The sequence below is a fragment of the Trichogramma pretiosum genome, unplaced genomic scaffold (assembly GCF_000599845.2).
Source record: "Trichogramma pretiosum strain Unisexual culture from Peru unplaced genomic scaffold, Tpre_2.0 scaffold25, whole genome shotgun sequence".
Lineage (NCBI taxonomy): Eukaryota > Metazoa > Arthropoda > Insecta > Hymenoptera > Trichogrammatidae > Trichogramma > Trichogramma pretiosum.
Window position 1 is genome coordinate 1,339,436 of NW_019641621.1, and position 24,875 is coordinate 1,364,310.

The 24,875-nt window shown below is 30.6% G+C and overlaps 1 protein-coding gene across 6 annotated transcripts; it reads right to left on the reverse strand.

The window, feature by feature from the left end:
- Positions 1-1,085: 1,085 nt before the first annotated feature.
- Positions 1,086-23,240, reverse strand: LOC106654194 (FK506-binding protein 5). Of its 6 annotated transcripts, XM_014373944.1 has the most exons (27): positions 22,732-23,240; positions 20,018-20,200; positions 19,555-19,695; positions 18,804-18,839; positions 16,734-16,916; positions 16,513-16,656; positions 16,257-16,439; positions 16,038-16,169; positions 15,642-15,956; positions 15,386-15,568; positions 15,148-15,279; positions 14,678-14,992; positions 14,276-14,605; positions 13,883-14,203; positions 13,434-13,616; positions 7,969-8,100; positions 7,131-7,454; positions 6,864-7,052; positions 6,647-6,784; positions 5,393-5,503; positions 4,841-4,938; positions 4,556-4,772; positions 4,307-4,489; positions 4,097-4,237; positions 3,679-4,002; positions 3,438-3,620; positions 1,086-3,365 (listed from the first exon to the last, which is right to left on the reverse strand). In XM_014373944.1, exons 1-27 carry the CDS (start codon positions 23,009-23,011, stop codon positions 3,178-3,180), a joined length of 5,289 nt encoding a protein of 1,762 aa, XP_014229430.1. In that variant the 5' UTR covers positions 23,012-23,240; the 3' UTR covers positions 1,086-3,177. The 6 variants fall into 6 exon arrangements, with proteins under 6 accessions (XP_014229430.1, XP_014229431.1, XP_014229432.1 ...); XM_014373945.1 differs by lacking the exon at positions 18,804-18,839; XM_014373946.1 differs by lacking the exon at positions 5,393-5,503 and having other exon boundaries at positions 3,178-3,365.
- Between the last annotated feature and the right edge of the window lie 1,635 nt (positions 23,241-24,875).

Here is a 24,875-nt window from a genome sequence, read left to right on the forward strand (position 1 = left end):
TGTTAATCCTTTAATGTCTCAACTTATAATTATGCGCATTTTAATTAATAATATACTAAAAATGTAATTTTATAATAAGAAAAGTATTCTTGTCTATGATAAGCTGTCGATCGTTTTGAAATAACGAAATGAATGAAAATTTTTAAAATTTGATATAATATTTCTTAGATACTTTTGTGGTCATTGCAGTTAAGGGCTTATAATACACCTTAAAATTAAATTTTTTATGGAAATTTTATTTATGAAAATTAAATTTTTTTTTTTATTTATGGAAATTTCGAGCAGGATTTTTCTTCCTCTTTCCATTGGATTATTCAAAACTCCAAAATGTTGATTCTGTACTGAGATGCAGTTATTTCCGTAAGCCTTTTTTCCTATACTACACGTTAAATTTTTTCTTTTTTTTCGTTTTCTGGAAATTCGTGTTTTTGGTCACCTGTCGCAATATTCAGAGGGTTAATCATGCATCTGAGCCAAGTGATAATGTTTTAAATGCATATACGTGACTCGAGATCTGTAATTTGGATGATCGAGTATCTATAGAAATATCAAAACTCATTTTTTATGAATTGATAAAGTATGCTTCAAATCTGCAAAATGGGGGTCAAAAAAAGTCAATTGGAGGACGGGCAATCATCAGATACGATTTATGATTGATGAATATTATAAAGTAATTACAATTATCATCAAAATAATCAATCGACTATCTATCGGCTTGCTCGTAAGCAAAAAAAAAAATAAAAGGAAAATTTTCGTATTTCATTTTAGAAGTTTGTTACAAACATTAGACAAACCAAATTGTCCTACGAGGTCTGGTTTAAAATCTCGTTTTCGAGCCTATCACAGAGCTTCCTCTATGAGAAAGCAAAATATTGAACTCAATAAATGAAATCTGAAGTCGTAATATGCATTCATACGTAAATAAACCATCAGTTGTTATAATATTTATGAATGTTGTAATTCCATCAATCTATTTCATCAGGTTTCAATAAAATATATATTTCATTAATGAATAATTTATTTGCTTTCAATTCTTATTAATCAATATTATCTCGTGCAACTACATAATATGAAAGATACATTTATAAGATTTATACAAATAAAGTTTATTTCAGTAGTCAACAAACTTACAACTATTGGACATTTATACAGTTGAGTGGTGTCAGTATATTTACATGATATATTTTTTACTAAAACTATCTTTAAGATATTTTGAATCTTTTAATGAATCTTTGTACATTGATTTTGTGAGCTGTAGCATAAACTATAGCTTATTTTTTTTTAATTTATTGAGATAATTCAAAATTTTTTCACAAAAATAAATTTTACAATGGATTGATTCATGTAAATTGTTCAAAGAAATATTAATTAAATGATCAAAACTCTGAATGAAATTAATTTTAAGTGTTTATTAAGTTTAAATCATTCCGCTTTTTAATTTTCTTAAAATTTTAGTAAAATATTTATTATTTTGGTAATCTTATTTTTTGAAGTTGTCGTGTTCGTTTTTGGTTTTATTTGGATCTTTGTGTGACATTGAATCTAGTATTGAACATCAGTTCATCAGATCATCTAGCATTATGCATTCAATTTTTGCAATTGTAAGTACAAAATATTTATAAATTACATTCTAACATACAAAAAATGAACAAAAAGTTCATGTGTACATTTCTAGTATCTATAAGATTCAAAGATAATATTAAGGTGAGAATTTCATATACATATCTTCGGTCACTTTGTATATTTTTTCAAAAAATTACATATAATCTCAATACTCACGAAAAATTTCATTCTAGTTTTATGAAATCATATCCTTCGTAACAGATTCAGAAAGTATAACCATTCATTCATAAAAACTGCATTATTGGCACTTATGTTTTACAAAATTGTAATTCAAGACGGTAGGTTGCAAAAGAAATGTCTTCATATCTATTGAAATATTTGAATTCTTCATTACCCAAAGGATTGACAATAGTTTACTTTCAAAGTATCTGACAAATTATATTAGAAAACATGTTGTGTGACAATTAATTATAATTTTTTTTCGTTTACTGACATCTAATAAAAGCAATGAAAAATAAGCCCAATAACAAGTAATTAGGAGTCGGGTTTATAAATAGTTTTACTTTACTTTCACATGAAATCGAAAATATCTACTACGTATTTTGAGTTCAAAAACTATAATTTTACTAGTGCCATTTTACAGAAATTTAAGTATGCTAGAGCGGCTGTTATATCCTAAATTGACTTAATTAAAGTTGTCGATTAAGTACTATGAAACATCAGGTTACTGGAAAAAGTAGCGAAAACCGTTGAAAAATTCTCTTAGAATTTCCATAGAATCTAGATAACTTTTAATCAAGTATATTTGAAAAACAACTAATTAAATTGTATTACTTTTGACTCTTTATCAACAAATTAAAAGTTTTTGAATTATAGTAATATTTTATGCCTTTTTGAGAAGACTCCTCAACGATTATAACAGTAACTTGTAATTCAAGGTACGAAAACGATATTTCAAGGAATTAAATTTTTACAACCAGTCTACTTCATACGTATGAGTATGTATTTTTCTTCCAGTACTCTTGTGTGTGAATGAATGAATAATTTATATTTAATCGATTTTCAGGAAAAGCTTATTTCATTTCATTTAATTTTTTATGAATCAATTAACAGCTTTAACTGTTGATTAAGTTTTCATATACCAAACTTTGAACAAAATAGCTGTATAATCTATAAGTCAGAGTGATGGTCCCAAAGTTGTTTTAATAGTTTCGAATATTTTCTATTTCAATACCAATTACTTTTACAATATTTTATTCGATTTATTTTGTGCACTCGAATTATATATTATACTTTTAAAAGTCAATACTCAATAAAAATGAAAAAACGTTTTTAGGAGGTAATTTTAATTCATCAGCAGATGACTATTGTCATATAATTGGTACACTCAATTTATTCGTCAAATCTCTTAAAACATTTGACTAGAACAACGGATAAAGGCACCATCATTATTATGTTGAATATCATATTATGTCGTAATTCAATTACCTTCAAACGAAGGTAATATTTTAATATTCCCATAGTAATTTAAAAAGAAAGATAAATGTTCAAAGGAATATTCAGTTATGATCACCAATGTCGATTTAGTCACGAATAAGATACTTTATGAGTTTTTCACGTTTGCTTTGGGTGAGTTACAGGAGCTGGTTGTTCTGTTTTGAAGCACGTTAATAAGAAAAACGTATACATGGCGTATAGCACTGCGACGGCTATCAGCATGTACATGTATATGTTCAGATCAGGTTGTCTAAAACGATTTTTGCGCAACCATTCCAGTACTTCGTTTTCGTTCTTCAAATCATCTGGAAATAAATTGAATTCCCCCATTATACAAAGTCAAACAAAAGTAAATATTTTTACGTTGATTTGCTTACTTCTGTATATACTTGGAAACCGTTTGCGGAAATAAACCAAAGCTGGAAGTTTGGTTACACCCCACTTTCTTGCATATCGTGGGTCGGCCATTTTTACAAAAGTAATGTCTAAATTATCAGTTTCACCGTCGATATTCTCCAATTTTTCATTTACTTCGTCACTTTCTTTAGTTCCGTGCTCGTCTGAAAATGAAAATAATAAACTAATCCGTAGAGGATTGATGATTCAACTTTCACTTACAGAAAAATACTGCCAAATATTCATTTTCGTCGAGAAGCTTATCTAACATTTTCTTATTTACTTCTTCAATTTCATTTTTGATTTCGAAAACGTCTTGGGACGTGAGCCATTGCAAAATTTTATCTTCCTGGGTAAGATCTCCGTCGTAGGCTAGGGGTACTTTCTTTCGGAAGTAAACCAATGAAGGTACATTTATAATGCCATATTTTTCAGTGGCTTCCACTTCTGAAACTTTGACGAAGTCAATCCCGAACAAGTCAGCCTCTCCGTCGATCTTTTCTAAAGCTTCCATGATGTCATCGCATTCTGGACAGTCTTCGTCATCTGTTATTGTGGCAGAAGAAATTTAGATTTGAATTTTATAAGTCTTATATTTTACTTTTAAAGGCTAGTTATGGACGTATTAATTTTAACTTACAGAAGAAAACGGCTAAGAAAGGAGATTCATCGAGGAGTCTTTCTAACATTCTTGCGTTTACTGATTCAATTTCATCGGCTAATTCACGATTATCATCGTCGATTAGCCATTCCAGAACCGATTCTTCATTTTGCAAATCACCTGAAAATGATCAACATAATTTTATTTTTTATTTTATATAAAACAAAAATATCATAATATTCTAGTGACCTTCAAATAATAATGGATTTCCATTTCTGAAGTAAACTAAAGCTGGGAAAGTTTTAATAGAGTATCTTTTAGCTAATTGTATATCTTGTATTTTTACTAAATGTATTCCAAAAACGTCGCATTCATCGTCAATTTTCTCTAAGCCTTCTAAAATTTCGTCGCAAATGAAGCAATTCTGTTTATCTGAAATAGCATGAAAATATTAGATTTTAAATTAACTAAATTAACTTTCGACCAAATGTTCCTTACAAAAGTATACAGCCAAATATTGAGTATCTTCAACGAACGATTCCAGCATAGTTCGAGTTATTAATTCAATACGATCTTCGGTTTTTTGGGTAATTAACCATTGTAAAACTTCTTCTTCTTCTGATAAATTTCCTTCGAAAACACTTGGAATTTGATTTTCATAGTATACCAAAACAGGAAAATCCATTACTCCATAATCTTCAGCGACTTTATAATCCTATTGTATTTATAAAGTATTAAACAAAGCTTTGGCAAAATTAATAATTGAATGGAATTAAAATTAACCTGAGTTTTGATGAAGGTGATTCCATGTCTATCGCAATCATCGTCGATATTTTCTAATTCTTCAAGAATACCAGCACAATGTTCGCAATCATCGGTATCTGTAGATTCAAACGATTAATTTTATAATAATGCTATGGTAGTGAAAACTTAGTTTACGATATGACATATCATACAATAATCAAAAATAATTATTTGACGTGGAAATATTCAGCTCACATTGTACATGCTCGGGTAGATTGAAAAGTTAAGCAATCAACACTAAAGAACTCAATTTTAACGAGAATGGAAATTAAATTAAATACTACAATGATCGAAGATATTTTTCAAGTTACATGCATATCAAACTACATTTTTAGTGGTTCAATATTCTATGTGTATTATAAAAATCAAGATAAAGTTTCGACTTTTTAGGTACAAAGTGGTGATCAGGATAAAAATAAATATTTTGGATGAATCATACATTTTTCACAATAAAATTTAAATTAAAAAAAAAATAAAAAAAATTGGGGCGTACATAGGGTCAGAGAAACTATATCGGGGTCATGCTTGTACCATCAGTAGTCTCTTCGTTCGTCTCATTTTCAGTTGTCTTCTGTTCTTGTTTATGCCGTTTCTGCTTGCGATAGCTTTTTGATTGACATATATCGCAGAAAGTTTTGTTCCCTACGACATCATTACATGAAATAGCTTTTTGAACATATTCGCAGAATAATTATAAAAAATGACTACAATTGTCATAACGTAACTTTCTATGACTATTCAACTGTATTAAAAGCCCACTGAAAACTTGTACATATGTGACCAAAGTGTAAATTTAGGGGAGTAAGCGAACGAACTTTGAAACACGGTAATCACAATTTTTCTGGGAAAACTAACGTTGTTTAAAAATATTTGACATTTCATTTAGTACGTAAAAAATTTTTAGACGTGCATAATTGGACCCTAAATTAAATCCTTTAATTGGGTTGATGACAATGTATAAAATGAAAAAGTTAGATATTATGAACATTTATGAATCTAAATCGAGGAGCGCGTGTCGCGCCTCACATGCCAAGTATGACAGTAAAACATATAACACGAAACAAACATAGTAAAAGCCGTGACGTCACGCTTTCCTCATATAAATCACGTTGAAGCTCCTAACTTTTTTTTAATTTTCTTCGAAAATTCACAAGATAATAAGAATCTGAAAACGTCATTGGATAATAGGTATAATAAGGTTAAGAATCATGATTCATAATTTTTGCCAAATCAACCACTGAGATCGAAAACCTGAACTTATGTGATACGAGTGATTTCCTAAATTTAAAAGCAGTATGGTTAAAAATATTAAGTAGCTAAAATAATTATTATGTATGCATAGTTTCCATCAAAAGTTTGTATCACGAACAGATAAAAAGGATGTATGTTTCAAAAAACAAATAAAATTTCTTGATTCTATTTGTTTAAATCTGTTGTAAATATCCAACATGTTACAAAATTTTGTTTAATATAGATGTATAAATTTTGTTTAATATGTTTAATATATAAATTTAGATTGCAATTCATATAGCTCATTCTAACCATACATTCAAGTGACACATGTATTCTTTTGTACTATATATTGCAATTATTTTTCTAAAACGGTATTTTTAAAGTTTAGCACTATATTAATCTGCACTGATCAATAATTTTGAATATATAATACGCATTTAAAAATAATTTTTAAAAACTGCTGATATTTGAAGTGAGCAGTTAAAATTTGTCGCGCTTTTGAAAAAAAACCCGTCGTCGAATTTCTATTATGAAAAAAGAAAATTTACTTACAAAAATATACAGCAAGTGACTGTGATTCTCGAATCAAGTGTAATAAATCTTCACCATCTAAATCTTCAATCATTTCACCTGATGGATCTTTTTGCGTCATCAACCACTGTAAAATTTGATCCTCATCATAAAGATCCCCTATCAAGACATATTTGATTTAATGATAACAGAATACTTATCTCACAGCGTATTTTTAATGTTAAAATAAAAATCAAACCTGCATAAATAACTGGTTCTTTTGAGCCCAGTTTAAAAAAAAGAATTCCAGGGAGTGCAAAAACTCCATATTCTTTGGCCATTTGCTTGTCATCTATTTTAACAAAATTTATGCCAGCGCCATCAGCTTCGTCGTCAATATGTTCAATTTCACTCAAAACTCGACCACACTGTTTACAATCATTGCTATCTAAATTTTAAAAAAATGTTTACTAAATCATATAAAGCACAATAAATAATTTGACATATTGATTCAAATTTGACTTACAGAAAAATACAGCTACGTATTCAGAATTTTGGCGAATTTTCTTGAACATTTTTCTATTAACGCGTTCGATATGATCATTTAATTCCATGTTTTCTGGGTTTGTTAACCAATCGAGTATTTCTTCCTCGTCGTCAATGTCGCCGTCATAATTTATGTATTTACCTTTTCGGAAATAAGTGATTCCGGGTGGATTTCGGAATCCATATTTTTTTGCCATTAGTCGATCGCTCATTTTTACAATTTTTATTCCATACTCTACAGCTTCGTCGTCGATTAGTTCAATATGTCTTAGGATTCTTGGACTTTCTGGATCGTCATCTTTATCTGTTTATATATAAAATTATGTAAATTCGTTAAATTTTTATATTTTCAAAGAGAGCACAGCCAAAGTAAATATGAATATTTTTAACCATTCAAAGATTTCCACTGAATATTGTTCTAAAAAGTCACGCGGGTATCTTAATTTCGTTGTTTTGTAGACATTTACGTAATTGTTTAGAAATATATCCAGTAAAAACCTTAAAATTTGTTTTAAAAATGTTCGTTTTTAGTTTGGCTGGGGTGCGTTGTTTTAAATTTACGATGATTACAAAAAGTAATGCAAAAATTTAAACGACCACTACTGTTCTAATTTTTCACGGAAATATGAAAGTAGAATACATTTTGATATTTTTGGAAATAATGAAAATTATTTATAAAATTTTTCATCGAAATCAATGTAAAGCGCCAATCATTGCAGATCTAAAACTATTTTGAATCAAAACCTTCATATAGATTATTTTTTATTCTAATAAATCATCGATAAAATTTTTTAACATAAACTATTAAATAATCTTACAAAAAATGACGGCTAGAAATTCCTTGGTTTCAATGAACTTATTGAGAGTTTCCCGATCAATTTCTTCAATACTTTTATCATTTTTTTGTTTTGTCATCCAATCCAGTACTTCAGCTTCGTCGAGAAGATTACCTGAGATGAAGAAAATCATTATTTTTAAATTTCATTTAGCTAAAAAATAAAAAAATCACACTTTACTGACATCTTACTGTAATTTCTTTTCATAATAATTTCTAGAAGATGTTTGGCAATGGCTAATCGAATGTCCTTGTTAATAGAAATAATTAATTCTATCATCATTATCTTCTTGTAAATTGCAGTTTTTTTACTGTACCATTCATTCAGTTAATAAAAAGTCTTATGATATATTTAAAATCGATTACTAATAAAGTAGTCAAACTATTTTGTGGAAAATATTTCATTTATTTATTAACTGTGGGACATTTACACTTTAAGTGAGTACTAAAAAACCTTATGTTTTAGTCAAATGTTTTATTGTAAGTTTCACATCAAGCAATTATTCTCTAGTTAACTTTTGATCATTTAATCCAAAGTTTATTAATAATAATATATTTGAATTTGGAAAAATAATAGTAACAGAGAAGTGAATTATCACTTATTCTCACTTTCAAGTAACAGCTGCGTTAACAATTATAATAATAAAATATATGTACAAACAAGAAAATGTGTAATATAAACGGGATTGATTTACTATTCATTATTGAGGTTCACGTTATAATTCAAGAGAAAGAGAAAAAAGAAAATGAGAATATAACTGGATATATATATATATATATATATATAAAAAGTTATAATTTTTTTAAAGAAAACTTTTGACCACAATTTTTCATTTATTATCTCATTGCTATTTTCAAACCGCTTGTATGCTAGCAATATTTTTAATGTTATTTTGAAAAATGTATGTAAAGTTATAACTATATCAAAATTTCAAATTATAAATTACAAATTAAAGAAGAAAGAAAATGCAATGCAATATGTTTGTATATTGATAGTTTGACTTTTGTACTCATCATATTATCTAATGTTTAATACTTGAATATTTAACATTGATAACTCAGCTTTAACAAATTTTTTTTTTCGTATATCTTGGTTTTTGTGTTATTGCTAGATGCAACACATATACAAGAATGATGTTTACATCGTATTTTTATTCTTAGAATAAAAAATTCAGCAGAAAATTGTATCGACATATAAAAATACAGTTTAAAAAACATTAATGTCATTTTTCACTCACTCATCCTGTGAATGCATTAACGAAAATTTCATGGAGCTGTCGCTTTCGATTTTGATCATGAAAAATAAATTTAAGGTAAACATATATATTTCTCTTTTGAAACACTCAAAAGTTACAACTCGTCTGCATATACGAATCGACTTTAGAAGCATATTCAACTATATATGAAAGTTGTCAGATGAAGAATGATGAATGATTGGCTCCTGTTTTATTTTTCTGTCTATATCTTGATGAAGTTTGGTAGACCGGCAACCACTGTAAAATCCGATATAGATTGTTCTATCTTGGAGTTTTTATATTTAGCTAAATGGTTATTCGTTGAATTTGAAAAATTCATTTAGTATCTTTTAGCTTCAAATTTTTGCTCGCTTATAAAGATATAGATATTTATTCAGCACATTTAATTAATATTGTTAATAATTCAAAAACAAGCAAAGCGCTTGAAATTCAAAAAGAGATAAAAAAACTTAAAAGTATCAAAATGACTTATTTCAACATTAATATTACATATCAATATTAACTAAAATAATTATGATACAAGAGAATTAATTTACTTTTAAACTACTTTATGGACGCTTCTTAAATTGTACGGTACACTGTAAGAAATAACATTGAACTCTTTTTGAATCTCTTATGAAATAATCTAATTTTATCAGTTCATGTTATTATTAAGTAACAATAATGATTGTCACATTTTTTGAATCGTTTTTAATTTTATGGTAAGTCATGTGCCAAGAGTCATGTAATAAAGTCTTGCTTTATTGCGTTTTCAATCTATAGGTAAATATAGAAGTTGATAAGATTATTTGCGACTTTTCAGCTAAAATTTTGTTATGCATCATATTTACCGCTTCTAAAAAATCCTTTTTTGTTCTTGTCTTTTTTAGATTTATCTTCTTTTTTTTGTGCTTCTCTTTGGGATTTGCGAATATCTTTAGCCGAAAGTTTATTTATGGCTTGAAGAGCTGGTACAGATTGTAAAGATTTGGCTGAATTTTCTGTTTCCTTCTTTAAATTATGTTTACTTGGCTTATCTTGCAATTTTTTCGGTTTATCGATAGGGCTGACCTTTGCAATCTTGGAGTTACGTGCCACCTTTGAGGGACAGCATTGATAAGGCTCGTAAGGAATGGAGGGTTTCGCGCTTTTAGCTCCCATGCCCATGAAGAAACAGCCGTCGCCTGTAGTAAGCAAATATGATAGTCAGAAAAAACATTGTGGTACCATTACTCTTTATACTTGTAAAAAATTAACACTTGGTCTAGAGTACTAACGTAAACATTGATTAAATGGACTTATTTAAATGGAAAGTTTTTTTGTCTCAATTAATAAGTTAATTATTTAAAAATATCAAACTAAAGGTATTGATTACGGAGATTGATTATTTGACAATCATTATGTATTTATCACAGGAATAAATAACTTGAAAAATCTCTTTATGGTAGAAAATTATAGTAATAATAATATAAGTAATTTCAAAATTAAAAAGTTAGCATTAAAGTTGCAATCAAACTCGATAGCATTCAAATGAATCGTGTAAAGATGCTTTTAGTTAACTCGAACACTTAGCAAGTCGAGGAATTTACTTGTTTGGTTGTAATAATTATTATAGCAAATAATTTTAAACAATACAATGAAAACCGGACCACAATGCTAAAAAAATTAATTTGTAACTTTTTTAACCATTGATTTTGATGCATTCTATTTTAGCTATTTATTATCAAGTTCAGTATTTTCACGTCGATTGATTGAATTCAATTTATAAGTAAAAATAATTTTTGGCCATGAATAAAAAATAAAAATATTAGATTTCTGAACGTAATGCTTTCTACAGGTGACTGGCTGTCAAAAATTCAAAATTATTTAACCTGGGTTGAAAATTCATCGCCTCGCTTATTTGAAAATTAGTATAGGTCAAATTAAATAAATATTAGTGTACAACTAGTAATAAGTTTAAACTTTCACAGTGAGTTAGAATCATAAAAAGATTTTGTAAATCATGCATACGCAACGAAATTCTTAGCTTATCAAACCCTGTAATAATCGTAAATAATTTGACTTTATGTTCCTTATAGCCTATAGTAATAAACAATTATTCACGATTTTTGGCGCATTTATATTGTCTTAAATGTTATTTTTAATTATAAAAATCTAAGTAGTCTTTTCTTGGAAAGTTAAAAATTCCAAAATGCGTTTTCTTTAAAATAATTTTGAATTTTACACAAAAACAATAACCATGAATATTGGTTTTATTTAATCCTTATCTTGCCTGCAAAAGCTTCTATGTTGTTTATGCTATGGCTTGTTAAACGCTTCATCGATTTTCTACTTGATATTTTGATCTTTTTGTTGTTATCGTTATCTTCATCATTTTCATCGTCATCTTCATCACCTGCATCATCTTCTTCGTCGTCTTCGGCTTCATTACTGTTGTTTTCTTCATCGGATAAGTTATCATCGTTATCGTCATCGTCATCGTTGCCGTTTTTGTCGTCATCATTATTATTATCAGCTTTAACATTTTTATAACCGTGAGCTCCTCTTTTATGTATATTTTTTTCGTTAGTATTTGAATCTTTCTTTGCAGTTTTCAAGCTGTTATTTTTTGCAGTTTTACTGTTGGATGATTTTAGATTGCTAGATACACCATTCGATTTATGTCCATTCTTTTTAATTTTAGTACCGCTATCATTATTCTTTTCATCATCATCATCATCATCATCATCATCATCATCATCATCATCACCGTCTTCATCAACGTCTTCATCATCGTCTTCATCATCGTCTTCATCATCGTCTTCATCATCGTCTTCATCATCGTCATTGTCTCCATTGTCGTCTTCATCATCGTCATCTTCGTCTTTGTCTCCATCGTCATCTTCATCATCGCCGTCTTCGTCATTGTCATTACCATCGTCTTCATCATCGTCATTGTCTTCATCATCGTCTTCATTATCGTCATCGTCTTCATCATTGTCTTCTTCATCGTCTTCTTCATCGTTATCGTCATTATTATTATCATTATCATTTTCATCATTTTCATCATTTTCATCATTATCATCCTCATCCTCATCATCCACATCATCATTCTCACCATTCTCATCATCATCATCATCATCATCATCATTATCATTATCATTATCATTATCATCCTCATCCTCATCACTATCACCATCATCACTACCTACACACGAACAGTACGAACATTTTCATTTATAATACTTTAAAATATATTATTTAATATGTTTTTTTTGTAAAATGTCTTTGACTCTACTTTTTAATGTGGTGACAATCTATGTATCTCACTTGCAAATAGAAAGTGTTGTTTCTGGTCATTGCCGTAAGAAATACTATGAAGTTCATTATGTAGAAATAAAATGAAAAAAATGTTTCACAAATTTTAATTTTGTATAATTTGTATGTTATGGTTAATTTAATTAAGCTGCGTATTTTAATAAAATTAGTTGAGAATTCGGGTGAAGTTTTGTGATGAGGTCGATGCATGTAAAACATAAAAATTAATGAAAACCATAAAAATATGTTCGCGTTTTATTAAAAATGCCCAAAATGATTAAAATATCATTTTTTAGAGTGGAGTTAGCCGTAAATTTAAATATTATCAAAGCTGATTTCGTTTTAATCATAAACGCGAATTTGAACTATAAGTTTCATATAGATTTAAAATTATTTTTTCTGCAGCCTTAAAATTGTATTTATGCGTTGTTACATTTTTTCATTTTTGGATATCATAATCTGGTGGTAATACCAGAATTGATATTAGAGTTACAAAGAATAATATTCCAGTAATAATAATAATCATCTTTGAAATTTTCTTACTTTTTTGTTCGATTAGCCATTCCAAAACATCGTCTTCATCTTTAAGATTGCCTACAAACAAGGGATCATAAACATTTGAATAATCGAAAGGAAAATTTCACAGTATACATTATGAAGATCTTCTTGGAAACATTAATTTAAATGATTAAACATTTAAGATGAAAACATTTTCTAGAAACTATATTTTCCAGAAAAATGATTCTACCCATCTTAATCATGACTTATTATCTACAATAAGTTTGATGATCTTAGTTAGTTTATGGAAATCTATATCATTTCTCCAAATGTAGGTATTTTTACTTAAATTTATAGCTTTTAAAGTAATTAAAAAATTTATATTTGAAAAGTAGGAGAAAAAAGTTTTCTTTCTTACCGTCATACATAATTGGAACTCCAGTTTCATAATACACTAAAGCTGGTACCGAAAAAATTCCTATTTCTGCAGCTAGTTTTGAGTCCTTTGATTTGACAAATTGAATACCATGTTTATCTGTATCATCGTCAATTGTTTCAAGTTCTTCTAAAATTTCTTTGCAAGACTCACAATCATCGCCGTCTGTAAAAAAGAGGAATAAGCTACTACTAAATGCTTTATGGTGTTTATTAAACAATATAATATTGCATGTATTTCTAATTTTAATAGAGACAATTACGTGTGTTTGTAAACATTTCTATTAGCTGAAGATTTTCAAATAGTTCAAAAGAAAACAATTTTGTTTAATTTTTTTGCACGTAAAGTGTAAGTATGCATTTACAAAATACATTTCAAAATAGAATTATAGATTTGAAGTTTATAGATGAATGGATATATTTGTATCTTACAGAAAAATACAGCCAGGTGTTCGACGTCGTGAATGAGTACCTGAAGCGTTTTCCGATCTACACTTTCGATTACGTCTGGCGTTGATGTGCGAAGATCAAGGACCCATTTTAAAATTTCTTCTTCGTGCATCAGATCCCCTGTATAAATTTGTCGAAATTTATGTCTATAAAACGCTAAAGCTGGTAATCCCGGAAGATCGTATTCTGCTTCAATGCCTTCATCTGATATTTTTACAAAATCAATATCTTTCTCCTCGCATTCATCATCAATATTTTCTAATTCTTGCAAAATTTTTTGGCTTTTTTTATCGCCTTCTTTATCTGGAAATCAATATGCAAATAAATACTCAGGAGTAGATTTCTATAAGAATATATAAATGTTCGTCAACATACAGAAAAATACTACAACATAATCATTTTCTTCCAAAATGTTTTCCAACATTTTTCCATTAACTTCTTCGATTTTTCCTGGAATTTCCAGAGTGTTTTCATCGGTAAGCCAAGATAGAACTTCATCTTCATCTTCAATATCGCCCTTGAAGAGAAGCAATTCTTTATTTCGGAAAAATGCCAGACTTGGTAAGTTTTTAATTCCATGCTTTTTGGCTAAATTTGTATCTTCTGTAGTGACGAAAACAATACCAGCTTCATCTAATTCATCGTCGATATTTTCGAGTTCTTGTAATACTTTTTCGCAAGCATCACCTTCATCGCAATTGCCACCTATTAATTGATAGATCAGTATTAAAACACATCTTTAGGCGAAATTTTCAGGTAATTGAATAAAACACTTACTAAAATAAACGACCACATATTCATGGTCTTCTATCAAGTCTGAAAGTATTTCATCTGTAACTTCTTCTATAGTTGCTGAATGTTTCTGTTCTACGAGCCATTTGAGAACTTCATCTTCATTCATAAGGTCACCCTCATACAATGCAGGAATCTTATCCTCAAAATATACGAGGGTTGGAAGATGATCTATACCGTATTCTTTAGCTTCAGCATCGTTGTCCATTCGAACAAGTACAATTCCTTCTTTTTCTAAATCGTCATCAATATTTTCTAATTCGTTTAATACTCTGATGTCTTGTTTATCATCTTTGTCATCTATTCAACAATAAAATGATAAAAATATTTTTTTTAATTATATGGTGTTAAACGAATAGCTTCATATCTATAAGTAATTAGGCGTAAACTAAAATCGAAACTTTTAGATCATTAGAAACTAAATTGCGTAGTGTATAAGTATCTGAGTGACTTACAAAATAAAACTGCTAAATAAGGTGTAGTTTCAATAAGTTTTTCCATCATTTCATCGGTTATTTCTGGAATTTCACTATGTTTTTTTTGATGCAGTAACCATCCTAATAGCTGATCTTCATTCATTAAATCTCCTGTAAAAATTTAAAAATAAGTTGAAATCAGAATAGTTTAATACATAAATTGTGCATGTTTACGTTGAAGGAACTTTTATAGTTTATTAGAATCTATAAAATTTACCGTCATAAATGTGTGGAATTTTTTTTTCGAAGAGAACTAAAGTAGGCAGTTCATCAATTCCATATTCTTTTGCTTCTTCGGCATCGTGAATTTTTACAAAAGCAATATTATGTTCATCACAATCATCGTCGATATTTTCAAGTTCAGCTAAGATTTTTGCACTTTTCTTCTGATCTTTATCATCTACAATTTATATTTTATAATTTAGTAAAATTAGATATCACTTATGAATGTATATTAAATATTTTTTACTAACAGAATAAAACTGCCACATAAGGCATTTTTTCGATGACCATATCCAACATTTCATCTGTTATATCTTCAATGTGATCACTTTTTGATTGACTGTCAAGCCATTTTAGTACCTTTTCCTCGTCTTCTAAATTGCCTTCATAAACGGTTGGTATACCCTTTTCAAAATAAATTAAACTTGGCATCTTATCAATTCCGTACTCTTTTGCTTCATCTACGTTATCAATTTTGACGAAAATTATTCCTAATGAATCACATTCATCGTCTATATTTTCAAGTTCAGCCAGTACTCGTTGAGATTTACGGTCGTTATTGTCATCTGTAAATTTTATTTTTTAATATTAGGTTATTTCGTGTGAATTAAAATTTTAAGTATCATTTGAATTTTATGAATATTTACAAAAAAGAACCGCTAAAGTTTTTCCTTCTTTCACCAGAGTATCCAGCATTTCGTCAGTGACATCTTCAATTTCATCTTTTTCGAGTTGCGATAGCAACCATTCTAATATTTCTTCTTCTTTTTGTAAATCACCTAAAATATTATTGAGTAATTTAATGCTACTCGTATATTATTGTTATATTGAAACTTATTTAAATGATAAATATTACGAATTTTTACCATCATAAACATTTGGAACTTGCTTTTCAAAATACACGATTCCTGGGATATCATCTATTCCAAAATCTTTGGCTGCCTTTTTATCATCAATTTTTACAAATTGAATTCCATGTTTATCACAATCATCGTCAATATTTTCTAACTCTGAAAGAACTTGCATGGATTCTTCATCATCATGATGATCTATTAAAATAAAATAAAAATTTAGTCTTACGAATTTTCATTCATTTTTTGAAATGATTTATTTGGTTCTTACAAAATAGTACTACTAAATTATCGATGCTTTCAATTAATGTATGAAGAGTTTTTGACGTTACATCCTCTATAACATCCTCTTCGTCGCCAGTACTTTTGTTTGCTACCAGCCATTCTAACACATCTTCTTCACGGCTAAGTTCGCCTATAAAAAGTTTATTTTTATTAAGATTAATTTTATTTACCCTGATTTTAAATGTTTATTAATTTTAGTCTACGAACTCTCGTAAATGATTGGTATTTGATGTCTATAGTAGACAAGTTTCGGAAGTGATCCGAGATTGTACTCCTCGGCGAGTCGTTCGTCTGCAATCTTTACAAATCCAATTCCCAGTTGATCCGCCTCGTCATCAATATTTTCCAATTCTTGAAGAGCTTTAGCGCATTTTTTACATTCTGGTTTATCTGTCCCATTTTCAAATAAAAAATAAAAATATAAAAATAGTTTCCAAAGCATTTTTACTTTTATTTATTGTATAAACAAATCATGTTTTTGAGTTTCTTCATTTTCTAGATGAAACATTTTTTTAAAGAAAAAAACGATCGCAAGAATTTTGTTTTACATGTGTAATATATTGACTGTATTATAGTATTAAATTTTAAATGTATATTACTAGCTGTGTTTTGAATCGATATCAAATTCTTACACTGAGCGTCAAAGTAATGGAAACGATTGTTTCAATCAAATCCTTTTGTGATAAATTTAAAACATGTAAGGTAATATTCAGCATGCGAAATTGATAAAAGGTAAATACATAGGATTTCTGAAACAACAACTTTCTGTGAAATTCAAGTTTCATAAACATGGTCGATCATTTCACCTTGAAAGAATAATTAAATAAAATTGTCCTCTCGGATGAATTAAATTTGCTTCCTCGTAGAGGGAGCTCTGTGATAGGCTCGAAAACGAGATTTTGAACCAGACCTCGTAGGACAATTTGGTTTATATATTTGGAAACTACATTGAATTACCAACAAATGTCTGTATGTATGTGTGTGTGTGTGTGTGTGTGTGTGTGTGTGTGTGTGTGTGTGTGTGTGTGTGTGTGTGTGTGTGTGTGTGTGTGTGTGTGTGTGTGTGTGTGTGTGTGTGTGTGTGTGTGTGTGTGTGTGTGTGTGTGTGTGTGTGTGTGTGTGTGTGTGTGTGTGTGTGTGTGTGTGTGTGTGTGTGTGTGTGTGTGTGTGTGTGTGTGTGTGTGTGTGTGTGTGTGTGTGTGTGTGTGTGTGTGTGTGTGTGTGTGTGTGTGTGTGTGTGTGTGTGTGTGTGTGTGTGTGTGTGTGTGTATGTACGTCTGGTGGTCTGGAACCAGTGTAACTTTTGAACGGAGACCCGCAGCGCGAAGTTGTTCGGCTCGTTTTGAAGGATTTGTGTGTCGTAAGAAGCGTCAAAAACTTATTTTAGGATCCACCGAGTAGTTAAAGAGTTATGCTTCATTGTATCGGGAGGAAAAATGGTTTTTTTTGAAAAAAATTTTTTTTCGATTTTTTCATGTATAAATGAAGGAATTTTTATTTTTTTCACGGTAGAATGAAAGCAGAGTAGTCAAACTTTAATTTAAAACCAAAAAAATAGAATTTCACCGAATATTTTCAAAATTAACGACTCGACATGAAAAGTTGTTTTTTTTGCTTCCTCGTAGAGGGAGCTCTGTGATAGGCTCGAAAACGAGATTTTGAACCAGACCTCGTAGGACAATTTGGTTTATATATTTGGAAACTACATTGAATTACCAACAAATGTCTGTATGAGTTTTTTTTTCTCGGCCTTCTGGCTAACATAGAAGTGTAGTGTTTACATTATTTTTTAAGAGGAAGCTCTTTGCCAATAAATTGGCAGCGGTTTTTTTTAATCCCTTCATACCATATAACGTATCGGATAATCGTTATATATCATTTATCCCCAAAAATCGATACAGTAATTTTAGATATATTAGAAAATTGTTATTTCAGTAATTCTTAATTTTTTTGCATTTATATAAAGTTCTACATTTATAAAACAACTATATACATTATATACAACGATAATATATATCTAAAAATAAAGGGCAATCGCTAAATAAATATCATATTAGTAGTTTTGATGCAAAGCAATCTTAAGCTCGCCATAATCAAAAGCTGTATACTAAGCTTCGGATGATGATATGCCTTCCTTCAATGTACATTTAATTAATACTAAAATATAGTTAAACTAAAGATCATGTACAATAGAAGAAAATGAATAACGTGTTGAAATCTACAAAGCAACTATGCATTTGCCAAACGTTAACAATGCCTTGTATTTAATATACTTACTAAAATCAGAACCAGCACACCTCTCCGATTCCGGACCTATTATACATTTTGGCGCACGCGAAAACAAGTTCACATTTGTTTATTTTTTTTCAAATAATTTGAATGCCATTTTCAGTGAAAATATTTATAGGTGAAAATTAATAAAAGCGAAGCCTGAGCCATTTGAAAGATTACTCAATTTTGCTTCATTATTCTGAGTAAATACTAAATTTTATGTAAAAAACTACATTGATTGTTGAATTTACTATGAGATAATTTGTGATTAAAAAACATGTGAAAATCAATTTTGAAATTTACCAACTAATCATATTGAGTTTCACAGTTCAGAAGTATTTTTTGCACCCGATTTAAAGTAAGCTATACGGTCAAATTCGATTTCAAAATGACAAAGAAAAATATATAAATTTCACAAAAGCAAAATTCGCGATTCACAACGCACAAGATAACTGTAACACACAAATAGAACAGAACAACGAGCTCGAAAAAAGTATTGTCGACAGAGGATATGTAGCTGAATTAAAATGTTTATATACAATCAGTGTCGTTATGCAGCAACCTCTGACGAGTCAACTTGAATATATTTCAATATTTACAGTAAATAGAAAAATTATTACGTTAATAATATCGCAAGAAAATTAACTTGCACAATATTTAAAACTTGTCTTATTAATCACATTTATTATGCCTATGATTTTAATCTTATATATCTAAAATTAATATTAATTAATCTAATAATGAATTATAAACTTACAAAACAGGACAGCTACAAAATCTGAGTCTTCAATTATTTTATTGAGGATTTTAGCATTAACTTCCTCGATTCGGTCTGGTAGATCCATTGCTTCTAAGCTTGTCAAAAATTCCAGTACGTTCTCTTCGTCCATCAGATCTCCTGTAAGATGAAAAATAAGTTTTTTAATTATAAAGTCCTAGCTTTAAAACCAGTAAAACTTATATTCCAGAAAAAATGTTTATACGAATTTTCGAGGGTCAAAAAAATTATTAAGTTTAATTTGTCGCATTATTTCGTCAGCTTAGGGCGCTGACCTTTAAAATCTCTTTCAGAGACTGTTGCGATTTTCACGATTAGAATTAAATACTTCATTAATTTATTTGCCTTCCTCAATTTTAATAAGTTTTATCGTCATGTATATTCATGAGGCTGTGATCAACAAAAGTATTTGAAATGAAGTTACAATAAAAATTTTACTCACCTTCGTAAATGATTGGTTCTTTTTCTCTAAAATAAGTAAGAGCTGGAAAAGTTTTAATACCATACTGTTTGGCCAACCGTTTGTCATTGATTTTAACAAAATCAACACCAAAATTATCCGTATCATCATCTATTTTTTCTAATTCCGCTAAGACTTTATCACAAGTTGTGCAACTTCGGGCATCTGAAAATAATTTTTTTCTATAAACATAGCTCAATTGTTTATTTATAAAAAGTGCAAACTAAGAACTCTTATACTTTAAAAGAATATGGCAAAAATTTTTATTGAAAATTGAGCGGAGAAAAAAAAATCTACGAAGTAAATTTATTTCGACAGTGTAATTCAAAAATAAAATAAAAAAAGAATCTTGTAAATTCATTAACTTGAAAAAAAGTCGCATAGACAATAACTTGATCTTTTAATTTAGATTTTACATGAAAGTTACTAGAGTCATATCAAATGATATGATATTTCAAATGTTATGAATTAAATATGTGTATTTTGATATTTTAAAAATATATTATTATAAAATATGCATCTTTTTTTCTCAGGTCGTGATTGACTAATTAAAAATTCAATTAGATCAAAATGGATATTAAAATTATTAAAATATAATATCGGCGTAATTGAAAATATTTTGATGAAAAAAATGTTCAAGTTTGGTTTATCATTCAATACTAATATTGTTAGATTTCAAACGAATGTCTTATATTGGTCTATATTGAGCACTTGCTGCTCGTAATTCAGAACATTCAAGCGATTAAAAGTGCATTACGATGTATGAAACAATTTAAATGGAAGCTACAAATCAGGTATGAAAGCTTGAAGTAGGCACAGTTTTTCAGAACAATTTTTAGCCGCGTGAGTGGTGTTTGAGGTGGCAATGCTTGAGCCAAAATAGCCGAACGCTTTCTAAAAGTGGCGCCCGACTAAAAACCGCGTCGAGGACCATGTCGTTGATAGAAGCTATGAAACAGCATATGAAAACAAAAGCACGATCGATTTGACGGAACTCGTTGTCAGTTTAGAGTGTTATTGAAAAAATAAGCAAGCGCCGTTTATCGAAATCGAGGAGTAAAATATTTGCCGTCGGTCGAAATAAGCTCAGCTCCGATGACCTTAAAACTATTGAGAAATATCAAATGATCAAGTTCATGAAGAGTACGGGCAGCAACGTCATTTCTCCTGCTTTTCGGTATTTATCTCGAAAAGAATAGACGCCAAATGGTTGAATTAATAAAGACGATTCGATTCTATTCGTTCGCGAGAGAGAGAGAGAGAGAGACGTGTTAAATGTATTATTGTGTCGGGCTCGAAGCGCCTGAGTATTATATGCGTGTGAGGTCATGTGGGTGCGCGTGCGTGCGTAGTGCGATGTACCGTGTTGTCTGACTATTTGATATGCGATTATTATTAACGCGACCCCCTCCATTTGGCGCGCTCATCGAACTTGCTGCTGCTGCAACGGCCAGGTGCATAGAGTAAGTGAAGCTGCGGCATAAATACAGTTAACGTTGGCAATGATTTCGAGCTATCAAGCTCGCATTCGCGCTTCATCACGGCCACTGGCTGCTGCAGTTACTTTCGACTATTCTGGCTCGACTGCGCTGTCCACCAACGCCTCTACCTGAGATCGCAACGCAACGGGCTCATTTATCCCAATTCATCATACGAGCATTCATTTTTATTCCATCGAGTTTTCTTTCGCTTTTTCGTGGGCGTATTTCGACCAAAATACCACGCCATTCTTTCGTCATGTGTGTAGCAATAGCTTTTAAGAAACGTTTTCTTCCCAAAACATTTACTCTGTGACATGGATTCGGTCGAGCCCTTCATAGTTGTAGTAAATATAGTTATGTTCGCGTTTGTACACGCGTACATTGTATACATTGAACTTGCTTATAATTACTATATCTATACATATTTTGGAAACTATTGTCGGTCGACTAAAAGTTCATCGTTAAAATTATCACAGTGAATAAATAGGCCATTTTTCTCGTTGAAACAAACAAAACTTGTAAACAGTTGCCTCGATAAATAAATTTAGGTAAAAGCTCGAGACGCAGATTGCGTATAACTCGCTTGCTTTACGTTATTATTCAACAGTTGTATTCTTAGTTGTTGCAGTAGTATTAGACGTGGCTGTAGTAGCATTAGCAACAGCGATGTTATAATTATGATTCATGCTTTCATGATCTCAGTTAAATTAGATCAAAGCTGCTCCCGTAGCGGAAACGTAATCCCAACTAGGCTCTACTGAATTTTCTACCGTTGTTCGAGATTTTCGCCAACAATTAGTTATAAATTAAAGATGCGGACTCGATCATCGACGAGCTTTGAGAATCGACGGAGACTTAGAGAAAGAACTAGAAAGAAGGAGAAGCACATGAAGAGGATGTATTTTTGCGAAAGATTCAAGAGAACCTATTTTTAGTAGAAGTTGCAAGTCGACAATGACTGCGAACGTTCGACACAGAGTAGCAGAAGCTCGAGTCAGCCTTAGCGGGCTTGGTAGCAGTAGCAGCGCAAGTCGATCGGTTATATATTTTATCAGCGACGAGTCTCGGACGAGGCGTTATTAAAAATCAGCAATCGAGCTTCAAGGGGATCGATTTCGCTCGGACTGGCTCGCGAGCTTTACAAGGAGCTTCATGTCGAGGCGCGAAACGCAAACGATGTTATTTTTAAGTGGTCCGCATAGAGAGAGTACTCACACCAATAGACGGCGACATAATCTTTTTCCTTGAGTAGCTTTTCGAGCTGCTTGCTGGTGACCTCCTCGATGACGGGCTCGGCGTGACGGCCCCCCGACTTGGTGGACCCGTGTCCGTCCTTGGCACTGGTGGCTGAATTCGTAACTGATTTGTCGGCACGCGCTGCCCCGACGGGCCCGGGCCAGCTCGCCGTCAGCAGGAGCAGCAGCAGGGCGTAGCAGCCGCAGTTAAGCAGCCACCGGCGCCGCTGCCCCCTCGTAACGTCGTTCGTCGTCGACATCGCCGCACTGACTAGCCCACACTAAAGCTTCGGGCGTGTTTGCTACGGCACTCTTGCACAGCCCCGAGCTTGCAGCATCAACAGCAAGCCGCCTCAGAGAGTCTATTTTTGAATGTAGCAGGCGAACCGGTGCGTCGTTGACAACGACGACGATGTACCATCTCATTGCTTCTCTTCTGGTTGTTGCCGCACAGCCCCGTGCGCTGAGAAATTTCCCGCCAGCTTCCCCGTTCGTTCTCTCTCTCTCTCTCTCTCTCTCTCTTTCTCTTTCTCTCGATCGTTTATGTGTCGAATCGTCGTGTGGCGGTGATTAGTTAGCGATACCAATGTACGTCCAGTTTGTCTTTGCACTCGGCGTTCTCTCTCTCTCTGTTACGATTGAAACCATGTTGTTTCGTTTTATTTGCTTCGACCGTTCGTGTACTCTGTCAAATAAGACACTTGGAAAAAATAAAAAAAATAAAAAATATCAACAAAAAGTAGATTTTATTTAGTCAACACGACATAAAGTTATATTGATAAATATGATGCTTTTATTTTATGCGCTTGCTAACACTTGAAAGTCTGAGGTAATCTATTTTTCGGATGCTTTTACGGCTGGAAAAATAGCTTCTTTTGGATGGATTGCCAAATAGAAATCTACTTTTATAACGTTCGAACAAACTTATTTTAAAGAAATTACTTCATACTTGAAGAATTGGTCAATTTCGAAAAATCTCTATCTTTCTAGTTACTGTATCACAATTCATGGACTGCATATCGAGTGACCTTGAGATACCTGATCAACTTGTTGCAGTTTCAAGTTATTTTGAGATTCGCTGTGCTGTTTTCCATCGCGTAAAGAAACCAATAGTAAATAACGCGATCAAGTTTCAAAAAATCGTTGTCTATTGCAGGAATAATTTTCTAAATTTCTAAAACTTTATACTTTCAGCTACTTTTGTGATTCGTGAAATTCATCAAAGGTACATTATGCAACTCGTTACAGCACTCGTTTTCGGCTTGTGCTGCAATGCCGTGTTTCTTGTACGCTCCATATATCTGCACGTATCAAATACAATATTATACATCACGTGAGTCGAACAGTAGTGGGGAAGCGACGGTTTTTAAATAAAAAAAATGATTCACTCGAATACAAATATTTTTGTACAATTGACCGCACAAGAATAATCGCTGATAAACGAAATATTTAAAAAACTATTCTCATTTAGTTTTAGAAGTTAGAATATTAATCTAAGGTGTGTAGATAATAACGTGATTCTTCTCTATGCATGAGTTTAAAAGGCTCCTTTTTTATTGCACTTATTTATTTTTAAAGCAAATTCGTTCAAATTAAATGATCAATAACTAAAACTGAAAAATTTTCATTCGATAACTTTTCATAAAATCTAGAAAGTAATTTTAGTAGGTCACTTTTGTTTTTTTTATGCAAACTTAAAATAAAAATCCGAAAAATACGTGGGTACCACATATGGATGCTTGTTAAAAATAGTTAGTTGAGTCTTAAATTGAATTCATACAACTTTTGAGCCTAAATTTAAAAAAGTAAATAAACAAATGTTATCAGCTCTACAATGATGAAATAAGTTAAGTACCAGTAACTTATTTTTTACGTATACGCTATTTATTTATTTTACATACATTTCTTATTTATTCAAATGGATTTATTTATACTAATAATTGAGCCGTTGAGCAAAGCCCATTTAAAAAATAGAAACAGTCTTATGGTTGGGAATTGAAATCAAATTTGGAGCTTTGAACAGTTTTATGAAGTATTATTAAATGATGTAGAATGTTATTCATTTAAAAAAATGCAACCTATAGATGAATAAAAGTCAATACTGTAATCTGATCTTCGATACAC